Source organism: Pan paniscus, chromosome 2, assembly GCF_029289425.2.
Source record: "Pan paniscus chromosome 2, NHGRI_mPanPan1-v2.0_pri, whole genome shotgun sequence".
Classification (NCBI taxonomy): Eukaryota; Metazoa; Chordata; class Mammalia; order Primates; family Hominidae; genus Pan; species Pan paniscus.
In genome coordinates this window covers 158,219,221-158,231,602 of record NC_085926.1, presented here as the reverse complement: position 1 = coordinate 158,231,602, position 12,382 = coordinate 158,219,221, and the positions used below count along the sequence as shown (strand labels likewise).

The following is a 12,382-nucleotide window of genomic DNA, read 5'->3' as shown; positions in this document are numbered from 1 at the left end:
ATCTTGAAATATCTGCCCCATTTTATTACAGGAGCTGATCTCCCCAACTATCAGTTAGATAAATCATTGCTAAGCAGCCCCTAAAAAGAAAAACACTTTAGAAGTAATGCTAAAATAATCATCTACTTTAAAAAATTATTTTACAGACTGCACCTTATTTGCGTGTATGCCTTTTCCTCCACTAACTCTAAAAATTAGGGGGCCTACTGGAGATACGGAGAGGATAGTTCTGAAAGCCTCCCTCAAGAGTTTAGGGAAATTCTCAGACTGGGAGCTTAGCTTAGCTCCCAAAGCAAGTGTTTGTGACAAATATAGGTTCTTCAAGACTTCTCCGTAGTTCTCTGGTATTCTGGAATTTGAGTTGAATATTTTACAATAAGGCCACAAATTTGTAACACCGTATTGATGACTTATGGAGAATCTCACTTGTTAGTAATTAATCTTTTTCTACTCCAACTGAATGTACTGCAATTCAATTCAGACACTGATTACTCAGAGTTAGTGCGATGCCAAAAGTTGGCTGGACATGGTGGCTTACGCCTGCAATCCCAGCATTTTGGGAGGCCAAGATGGGTGGGTCACTTGAGCTCAGGAGTTTGAGACCAGCCTGTGCAACATGGTGAAACCACATTTCTACAAAATATACAAAACTTAGGCAGGCATAGTGGCACGCCCCTGTACTCCCAGCTACTTGGGAGGCTGAGGTGGGAAGATAGCTTGAGCCCTCTTGAGGCAGAGGTTGCAGTGAGCTGAGATCACGCCACTGCACCACAGCCTGGGCATCAGAGCAGGACCCTGTCTCCAAAAAAGAAAAAAAAAGTTAAGGACAAAGGCCTGCCAAGACTGACCTCACTTCAGATGCCAGCACTAGTTTTGTGGGGGTGGGGGTTCCCAAGGGCACTTGCATTTCTGACCAACTGGCTAAAAATTTGGGGACCCCATCAGCCCCTCAAGTTCAATAATTTGTTAGAATGACTCAGAACTCAGGAAAGCACTATATTTATGATTACAATTTTATTAAAAAGGGTAGACCTTGGGTGAGGCCTGGAGCTTCTGTGCCTTCATGGAATCAGGGTACATCACCTTCCTGGCACATCAATGTGTTCAACAAGGAAGCTCCACTGAGCTTTGAGTTTTGGTGTCTAGAGAATACTTTTGGGGTTTGATTACATGATTAATTAGGCATGATTATTTAAGTCATTGGCCATGTGATTGCACTCAGTTTCCAGCTCCCTTCTTCTCAAGAGGTTGCTAGTGGGGTGGAGGGCTGAAAGTACTCAACCCTCTGAACATGAGATTGGTCTTTCTGGTGACCAGCCGCTATCCTGAAGCTATCTAGGGGCTCACCAGAGTCGCCTTATTAGGATAATAATGGCACTTCTATCACTCAGAAAATTCCAAGCATTTTTGAAGCTACCTGCCAGGAGCCCAGGACAAAGACCAGACAAATTATTTATTAAACTACAGACCACCCCCTGGCCTATGACCATGGATCCCTTATGGCAAAAGGATCATTCCTGTCAATAGGACCAGCATGAATATGCCTAATGTTTGGAGGAATCAATATTGGGTAGAGATAGGAGGCTTTTAATTCCATTCCCAGTACATTTGATCATCACTATCAGTATTATACTCTTACCAACAATTCCAGTGTTATACCATATTGTAAAGTAAGAGTCAGAAGACACTAGCGCATTACTAGAGTTCTACTAGTCATTAATAATTAGTCCAGTCCATCATCATGTTCTGTGACCAAGTTGTTGTCAAGTTTAGGCCTCTGAGGTTTATAAGATTCCATTCAAGTTTGTCAAGTTCCAGGCAGGAGAGGTCTCAGCAATATATGGCTTCATCTTTTCATGTATCAGCTATAATTAAGCTAAGAAGCAATATCATTCTTTTGCTCTGAGCCTCTTTTGAAGCATTAATGTAATATTTTACTTACTGCATAACCCATTTATTCATTTCTTTACTCTCAGCTATTATTTCTCCTATCCATTTGTATAGAGCAAACAGGCTATTTCCGCTACCAGCCAATAAAGCTGCATTCACTATTAAACCTAAATTCTCCAGATGGAGTGAAGACACAACCTATCCTATCAGGTCCTTAGGAATTTTGACGTTAAGGCTTAAAAGTATAGTTACAGTTTCTTTCTTGGGAACCATCTCTGCTTCTGGCATTTGTAGTGGTAGCCCTGGTCTTGGGACCGTGGTGTCAGGTAGGAGAAGGTGATATAAGGAAGAAAGAAAAAAGTGTTTTGCCATACCAGCGTCCTCCTTTCTCCTCCCCCTCTCCCTGAGATCCATCAAAAAAACAAAAGGAGGTCGAGGCGGGCACATCACAAGGTCAGGAGTTTGAACAACCTGACCAACATGGTGAAACCCTGTCTCTACTAAAAATGTAAAAATTAGCTGGCCGTGGTGGTGTGCACCTGTAATCCCAGCTACTCAGGAGGCTGAGGCAGGAGAATTGCTTGAACCTGGCAGGTGGAGGTTGCAGTGAGCTGAGATCGCGCCACTGCACTCCAGCCTGGGTGACAGAGCGAGACTCCGTCTCAAAAGAAAAAAAAAAAAAAAAAAAGGAATCTCTCTAGTGCAGGAATCTATATCTCTTTGCTTCTCTCTTGATGAATCCATACTCATGCTGGTAATGCAAGCCAGTTCTTCATACTTTCCCCTGTTTTAGAAAACCACTGTTTTAACTTGCCATTCTGATTCTTTACCAAACCATTACTCTGGGGAAGATATCTTTCTGCCCATTGTTGGACATTATGGATTGTAAGGTATGTTCCTTGGTCTGACAAAATGTGACTAGGTGGTCCAAATCAATGCATTATGTTCTCTGCTGGTTCTTTTATAGTTCCCTCAGTATTTGCCAGGCTACCACTGGTTAAGTAAAGCCCAGTGCGGACTCGGCATCTATTCATGTCAGGACCCTTTTGTAGCCCTCCAGGGCTACTGGCATGAGTCCAAGTTTCCAGCTATATGTAGGGCCTTCCTCTGAGGGAATCTGCCCTATAGCCATCTGCAGTCTGTCATGGGCAGACAGAAAGTTCTTACTGGTATTTTGTGCCTCAGAGGGTTTGAGAGGAACATTTCTAGATTCAGTTCATCTCTGCATTGCTGCAGCCCCCAGTGTCCACTTGCTTCATATACCCAGGGGGCTACCTCAAGCAGGCATCCTGAGGTATTTGCTCGTCAATTCCAATCACCTTTTGAACCTTGAAGGGGAAGTCTCCCGATAGGCATTGATACGACATACCTTAATGCACCCATCAGATTCCCACAGTAAGTTCCTTGAGGCTGTACCCTATATGGGCATCCCTATAATAGGCCAGTTTTCCACTGTCCTTCTTGTCTGACCATGTGACCATGGCCTGCGAGTTAATAAAAACTCAGATATCGAGGCAAACAGCATGCAGTGCAGCCCACCACGCTTATTTGTTTTCACCTTCTTCTGTCAGAGGAATGGCCTTACAAATAAAATGTTGTATGTTCACAATTGAACTGCTATTCATAAACCAAGCAGCTATTTGTTGGTTAATTGAGAGCTGTTTATAGGCCACTGTCCGAGTGTCAACAGAATCTGGCAGCAACTCAAGTGGTTCCAAAGTCCATCAGAGCAGGTAGACTCATGAATACACTGTGTAACTTTTTGCATTTCCCAGTAATGTGTTCCTACTCAATACATTTCATTTTATTATGAAACTCTTCTGGGCATTGCCTTTCCTAGTAGAATGTGTTTCCAGTATCACCTAAGATACTATGGGTACATTCGATTTCAAGATTATTTTCTATTCTTCGGTTATAGGGGCAGTTTCAATTAATGTCAAATAGCAAGCTAGTAATTGCCTCTCAGATGGGAATTCTCTAGTCCAAAATCCCAGTAATTTTCACTGAGAGGTGTTCATAGGCTTTCGCCTGTAAGTTCCAATCTGTATTCTACCCAGCGTTTTTGTATAGAGAATGCATCCATACTAGTTCATATACTGATTGATATTAAAGGCCTGTTGAACTAGAGTAATCTTATTGATTCCCATTTTGCATTCCTAATTAATATTGCTTAAAGGGTGGATTTACATGCTCTCTGTTTCACATTACTTGATAGAGGAAACGCTCTCCAGTCAGACATAATATCAGTCCGCATAATATATCCTGGTAAATGAGACACAACTACCTAACATAAAGCTCGTTTAGGGCCAGATGTGGCTCACATCTGTAACCCCAGCACTTTGGGAAGCCGAGGCAGGTGGATCACCTGAGGTCAGGAATTCAAGACCAGCCTGGCCAACATGGCGAAACCCCGACTTTACTAAAAATACAAAAAAAAATTAGCTGGCATCCCAGCTATTCGGGAGGGTGAGGCAGGAGAGTTGCTTGAACCCAGGAGGCAGAGTTTGCAGTGAGCCGAGATCACACCACTGCACTCCAGCCACAACAAGAGCAAAAACTCGTCTAAACAAAACAAAACAAAACAAAACAAAAAAACAAACAAAAAAACCACCAAAGCTTGTTTTAAATATACGAATTTTCATCCAAAACTTTCGCCTAAATCCCATTAGCTCTTGCATTTCTATATCTTCTCAATCTAGTTATGACTCCCATTAGGACTTTCTTTTTTCTTTTTTTTTTCTTTTTTTTTTTTTTTCTGTTTTTGAGACAGTCTCGCTCTGTTGCCCAGGCTGGAGTGCAGTGGCATGACCTTGGCTCACTGCAACCTCCTCCTCCCAGGTTCAAGTGATTCTCCTGCTTCAGCCTCCTGAATAGCTAGGATTACAGGCATGCACCACCACACCCAGCTAATTTTTTGTATTTTTAGGAGAGACGGGGTTTCACCATGTTGGCCAGGCGGGTCTCAAACTCCTAACCTCAAGTGATCTGCCTACCTCAGCCTCGCAAAATGCTCGGATTACAGGTGTGAGCCCGGCCCCATTAGGACTTTCAGTAGTAGGTGGGGGAGGTGTTCTGGTCAGACATAATATCTGTTCCCATGAAACATTCAGGTAAAGGAGACACAGCCTGTTCACATAAAGTCTGTTCAGACTCTCCAGTTTTCATTCAAACTTTCACCTTAATTCTACCAACCCTTGCACTTCTGTACCCTCTCAATTTAATTGTAGTCTCCTTTAGGGCTTCACCAGGGGGTTTTGGACCAAAGTACATGGCACTTTTGCGTCAAGGTGTCTAGAGTCTTCTCCTCTCCACCCCCTGACCATTTTGCCTACTCATGTGCTTAAGGTGTTGGGTCCCCCGCTCAGAATTGAGCCAAGGAACCCAGGCTCTTTCCTGAATCTTTTTCTTGATTAAATTGGTAGACCATTGCTCCAGGTAATTGAAGGTCAGGTTTCTTGTTGCCATCTTTGCCTTTCTGCTTTCCAAATTCTTCCAAACTAAGATGAATAAAGCAGATTTGCTTAGCACTCTTAAATGTTGGGGCACTAGCAGGACCGCCGCATTGGTCCACCCAACCTCTGTGTTTTGATCTCAGACTTCCACCCTGCTATGATGAGTCCCTTGACTCTCCCCTTTCTCTTTCCCTTTCATTTTACCCCCATCAGCATTTGCTTTTTCACCTCGTTTCTTTAAAAAACAACCAAATAAAACTTTTGTTTTAGGTTCAGGGTACATGTGCAGGTTTGTTACATAGGTAAACTTGTGTCATAGGGGTTTGTTGTACAGATTATTTTATCACCTAGTTACTAAGCCTAGTACCCAATGATTATTTTTTCTGATCCTCTTCCCTCCTCCCACTCTTCACCCTCAAGCCCCCAGTCTCTGTTTCCCTCTTTGTGTCCATGAGTTCTCATTATTTAGCTCCCACTTATAAGTATGAACATGTGGTAATTGGTTTTCTGTTTCTGCATTAGTTTGCTAAGGATAATGGCCTCCAGCTCCATCAACGTTCCCACAAAGAACATGATCTCATTTTTTTTATGGCTGCACAGTATTCCATAGTCTATATGTACAACATTTTCTTTATCAAATCTGTTATTGATGGGCATTTAAGTTAACTCCATGTCTTTGCCATTGTGAATAGGTGTTGCAGTGAACATTCGCATGCATGTGTCTTTATGGTAGACTGATTTATATTCCTTTGGGTATACACCCAGTAATGGGATTGCTGGGTTGAATGGTAGTTCTGTTTTTAGCTCTTTGAGGAATTGCCACACTCCTCTCCACAATGACTGAACTAATTTACCTTCCCACCAACAGTGTAAAACTATTCCCTTTTCTCCACAAATCACCAGCATCTGTTATTTTTTGACTTTTTAATAATAGCCATTCTGACTGGTGTGAGATGGTATCTCATTGTGGTTTTGATCTGTATTTCTCTATTTTGTTCATATGTTTGTTGGCCACATGTATATCTTCTTTTAAGTGTCTGTTCCTGTCCTTTGCCCAGTTTTTAGTGTTTTTTTCTTGTAAATTTGTTAAGTTCCTTATAGATGTTGGATATTAGACTTTTGTCAGATGCACAGTTTGCAGAAATTTTCTCCTATTCTGTAGGTTGTCTGTTTACTCTGTTGATAGTTTCTTTTGCTGTGCAGAAGGTCTTAAGTTTAATTAGATTCTATTTGTCAATTTTTGCTTTTGTTGCGATTGCTTTTGGCATCTTTGCCATGAAATCTTTCCTTGTTCCCATGTCCAGAATGGTATTGCCTAGGTTGTCTTCCAGGGTTTTTATAGTTTTGTTCGCTGTATTTTCTTTTTTTGTTGTTTTTTGTTTTTGAAACGGAGTCTTGCTCTGTCACCCAGGCTGGAGTGCAGTGGTGTGAGCTCGGCTCACTGCAAGCTCCGCCTCCCGGGTTCACGCCATTCTCCTGCCTCAGCCTCCTGAGTAGCTGGGACTACAGGCGCAGGCTGCCACGCCTGGCTAATTTTTTGTATTTTTAGTAGAGACAGGGTTTCACCATTGTAGCCAGGATGGTCTCGATCTCCTGACCTTGTGATCCGCCCACCTCGGCCTCCCAAAGTGCTGGGATTACAGGCATGAGCCACCACACCCAGACTGCACTGTATTTCTTAATAACTGTTTAAATATTTTTTTCCCAGTTTGGATGAGTTTCTAGACACTTCCCTCTGTCTGTCCCTATTCTCTTAGGGATCATTTTAGTCTTTTTCATGATTTGTTTCAGCATAACTTTTTCCTTTGAAAATGACTCTGAGGCTAGTGCCTGTTCCTTGAACTGGCAAGAATCCAATATCTTTCCCAACACATTCATTCCTTCAGTAGGGGCCCTGAGACTAGAGGCCATAATTTAGACTGGCCAGAATTTATATTTGATTCATCTCTTCCTTTCATTTTTAGCTATTCTATTATAGATAGTAATTACCAAGAGATTGTATATTTCTCTTTTTTCTTACTGTTTTGCATTTTCCTATACATTTAGTGAGCCAGTTCCCCAGAAGATATATGCATCATCTCTAAATTTCATTGGTAACTTTTACCTCCAATAACTGATTGCAGCATAGCTGGTGTTTCATACCCTGGGTGACCCCATGGCCATGGAGGAATCAGAAGTTCTTCATCCCCTGCCCTTTCATCCTTTCTCTTCCCAAACCATATGTTTCAGTAACCTGATACCAACTATTCCATTTTCACCTCGACTGGGTATACTGCAATTCATTTCTACACTACCCAGAGTTAATGTAGACACCAAAGCTTAAGGGCAGTCTTCCACAAGACTGCTCCTATTTCAGATGACAGCCACAAGTCTAAGGCTCCCCCAGCCCCACTGCAGCTGCCTACTTTTCTGACCAACTGGCTATAAATTCTGGGGTTCCCACAATGCCTTCAAGTTCGATAATTCACTAAAATGACTCACAGAACTCAGGAAAGCTATACTTATTATTACAGTTTTATTATAAAGGATGGACACAGAGTTTCTGTGCCCTCTCCTCTCAGGACACATCACCTTCCCAGCTCATCAGTGTGTTCACTAACCAGGAAGCTCCGCTGAGCTTTGGCGTTCAGAATTTGTATGGGGTTTTATTACATTGGCATGGTTAATTAAATCATTGGCCACATGATGAACCAGTCTCCAGCCTGCTTCCCATCTCCAGAGACTGGGAACCTGAAAGTTCAGACCTTCTAACCACATGCTTGATCTGATTATCAGCCCCTATCCTGAAGCTATCTAGGGGCCCACCAAGAGTCTCCTCACTAGCAATAATAAAGATACTCTAATCACTCAGGAAATTCTCAGGGTTTTTGAAGCTCCAGGACAAAGACCAGATAAATTATTGATTGTACCAGAGTAGCATATTAATAACAGAAGACTAAGCAGCACATAACACGTTGCCTGGCATTATAGTAGACATTCAACATGTTTTTCCTTTGCGGAATATGATGGTCTATTGTTGGGGCTTAGAAACTGATACCCCAAAATATGGTGCTTTGACATGCTGTGCTGAAGTTCCCTTATCTGCCTCAACTTCAGACCCACCAAAGAAGACAACAATTCCCTCTGGTCCCTTCCCTGAGTTTTCCTTAACTAAACTCATATTGCAGGAAGAAATACAGAAAGCTGTCAACACACCTGGGCAGACTTTTGTCACAAACCATTGTGTGTTCTGTGGGCCCAACAGACTGTTCCAGGCCACTGTATGTTCTTCATGCCCACTGAATTCCCCTAGAAATCATTTACTACCTGTTCTAAAAACCATCCACACTTCCCCATCTCCATTTCCCTTAAAAAGGGGAAGAAGTGGCTTTTAACCATCTGCACCCCATTGTATGGTAGGGTAATCACTCTCTGATTCTCCCCCATGCAAGCTAATAAATTTGTATGCCATTTCTCCTATTAATCTGCCTTTTGTGAGTTGATTTTCAGCTAACCTTCAAAGGACAAAGAGGAAGTTTTCCTTTGGCCTCTACACTATGATGTTATATTAGTTTAAATCAAAGTTATCAGAATTATAAATTACATTCACATTTGGACTTCCCATTGTTGAGCCTGTGGAGCATTAATGCCATACCATTAATAAAAATTCTAATTAGGGAATGTGTTTTAGGAAGAAGTATTCAGTTTTATTGTTTTCATAAGAAATGTGACCACATTAATAAATTAAAATTGGATGCTGCTGCTCTCTCTGTGGTCTAGAGAGTTAAATAATTTCTTATAAGGATTATAATAGTTTCACTGAATTTTACCAGTAAAAATTCTAATATAACACATTAATTAATGTTCTACTTTTTTTCAAGTAATCTTCCTCTTTGAGGCATCAACTGGAAAGCCGTTAGGTGATGGAAAGTTTCTTTCTCATAAGGTAATGGACATTAACTACTTCTAATGTAAATAGCCACTATTTATTTATTTCCTTTTCAAAATTAATGTTTTCATTTTAAAGAGGACACAAAGGAATTAGTTTTTTATTTAAAATCAATGTGCATTCTCCATTGAGTATTTTGCCTAAAGATGTCACAGTTAAAGACTAAGCACTGGTAAAGTTTGTGATAGGAAGCTATACATGCAAATTAGTTGAATAAAAGGATCTGACTTATATGTCTGTTGTCAAACTCTTCACTGTTTTTCAGTTACATGTTCTTTTTTGATTAAAATTTTAGCACTTATCAGTAAATAAAAATGTATTTGTGTTTCTAAGTATCTTGCAGTTTTCTCATTGACCTGTTCTTAGCCAGCATTTTCTTTAGGTTTTAAGACTGTAGTAAGAAATCTCTATACAAAGTACAAAAGACCCTGAATTGTAAGTTGTTTATTGGTTTCTGATTTTTAGCCTTAGAAAAAGAAGCACATTGCATTGAGTTATCCTTCTAAATTGCTGATATATTAGGGTCTAAAGACACTTTTAGTTTTATTAATACTTCTAGTGAACTGTTACTCAAAATTATATATATTTTTGTAATTATTAGTTTTTTTGTTTGTTTGTTTTTGGTAGAGACAGGGTTTTGCCATGTTGCCCAGGCTGGTCTCGAACTCCTGAGCTCAAGCAATCCACTCGCCTCAGACCCCCAAAGTTCTAGGATTACAGACGTGAGCCACCATGCCTGGCCCTAGTTTTAAATTTGAATAACAAATACATTCATATGATTCAGAAATCAAAAAGCATTAAAAAGTATACAGTGGTAGTCTCCCTACTATACCTATTATTCATCACTGTAGTGCCTCTCCACCAAATAAGTAACCATTATTATTAATCTCTTATATATTCTTCCAGAGATTTTTAGTGTATGTATCAACAAAACTGATATATGTTCTCTTCCTCCCCTTTTACAAAAATGTAACAAACAATTTTACACTTTGCTTTTTTCATATAATACTGTCTTTCTGGAGATAGTTCCATATCTATACATAAAGTCCTTTCCCAACCCTTTTTCCTCCCACTGTATGGTATAACATTTTATGTATGTATCAGAATTTAAACTGTTTCCAATCTTTTGCCATTAGTATTACAGTATTGCCAAGATGAATTACCTTGCATATACATCTTCTTATACATGTGCTAGTGTAACTGTGGAATTTATTCTTGAAATATTGTTGCTGGGTCAAAGGATATGAGAATTTGTAATTTTAATAAGTATTGTGAAGTTATCTTCCAAAGAGAGCGTATCAGTTTACCTTTGCACTGGTAATATATGAGGTGCTTATTTCCCTATAACCTCTCCGTTATTGTCATTTTTAATCCAAACTATATAAGCAGAGTTTTTCCTCTTCAGTAAGATTAAGCATATCAAAAGGAGTAAATGTCTCAGCTTTTCAAGATGCAGTCATTTTTGTTAGTAGGATTGAAAGGAGAGTCAATTAATAAGCTTAAATATTTATTTTAATGTTATAACTCTTTCTGTAACACTTTTCCTAAGTGTAAGAATTTCCTAATTTACAATTAAAATAATTTATAATTTCCTAATTATAAGAATGGAAGTGTCTTCTACATGTCACACTTCACCCAATTACCCAGTACATTTGTATGCAATACAAAGGATTTTTAAATTTTACATTCTATAAAATAATAGAAAAATCACCCAATCTATTTTATTTTATATGTGGAAGAAATTCATATCCAGGATCTTCCCAATAACAGAGCCCAAACTAGAACTCAAGTCTGTGTATTAGTAAATGAATATTAATTAGTGTAGGGCAAGGGAGACGGTTCTAATGAACACAAAACTGCTTTTATGTCCCACTACAAAGAGTAACCCAGGAAGAATAGAACATATGTGGAGGTGGTAGGACTTGACAAGAGGAAAATGGGGGAAGCCCTGCTGAATGAAGTGGGGGACCCCCTCTTCCCCTATGTACATAGGCATTATTACTATCCATCTTTGATTTTTAATTTCTTAGGAGAATCATATCTGTTTAACAGTGTTTTTAAAAGAATACACTAGGTTCTGATGATGATGATGATGACGATGATAAGCAATTCTTTATTGTAAAGATCAGTTTCTCTGAAACATTTCCATTTTGAAAATACCTAGAGTTATATTTCATGCATGCCTTGATATATATGAAACCAAATTCTTTTCTTTCTTAAAATATAAATTATGGTATTCCAGAAAGAGTTGAACTTTTTAAAATGTATTATGAACTGGTATATGACTGATTCATCAATTTGGATAAAGGTGTATGTGTATTTTGTTTTACTTTAAAAAGTGTTTTTTATAGTACATTTTGATACAATGACTTGATGTTGTGGTCATTATTCTGGTTGAATTCACAATTCCTACCAAAGTCTTCAGACATTGTAGGAAGTAAATAAATCTTGCTTGGTTTGAATTAAAATGAATCTATATTAAAACATTTTCAAGTTATAGTAAAATTCATCTCACTAGCAAATGAAAAGCAGTGATCTTGGAGTTAGAAGTCTGAGTTGCAAGTTTAGATATACTTGACACTGGCTTTTTCTGAGCAAAATCACTTAGTGAATATGAGTCTAGTCTTCTGATTTGCAAAGTAAGTATAGTAATACCTACATTACAAGCTTGTTTCCTATTTTGCAAGAATGAATGTGAGAGAATCTGTAGAATTTAAGGCCCTGGACACATGATGTATTTCCACATATTTCCAAAATTTTTTAAGTAAATATTTAAGATATAGTTGTTAGGCAACTTATTAATCAAAATAGACCTCTCATATGATACTCAGAATTGCCTGACCCTTTCACCTTGACTACGAAAGGTAGGACAGGACAGATCGAGTGTTTCTCAGCCTACAGAATATCAAAATACATATTATTTTATTGTATTTTAAGAGGTATCTTTTCCTTGGATGTCAGGCAAATATACTTCAGTGCAGCTTTTGAACGATTAACATATTGGCAGTTTAAAATTATTTAACGGACATTTTATCATTATAAATGGGTAAATGACATTTAATTGATTTTAAAGGAAATGATTTTATAATTAATTAAAATGATCTTATGTCAA

General features: G+C 39.0%; 1 protein-coding gene across 2 annotated transcripts in view; it reads left to right on the top strand.

The window, feature by feature from the left end:
* IFT80 (intraflagellar transport 80) overlaps window positions 1-12,382 on the top strand; it is a 142,411-nt gene that overhangs the window by 104,372 nt on the left and 25,657 nt on the right. For both annotated transcript variants that reach the window (XM_055110635.2, XM_055110634.2), the window contains one exon: window positions 9,203-9,267. In XM_055110635.2, coding sequence (XP_054966610.1) covers window positions 9,203-9,267 — 65 coding nt within the window. The remainder of the gene's footprint in view (window positions 1-9,202; window positions 9,268-12,382) is intronic.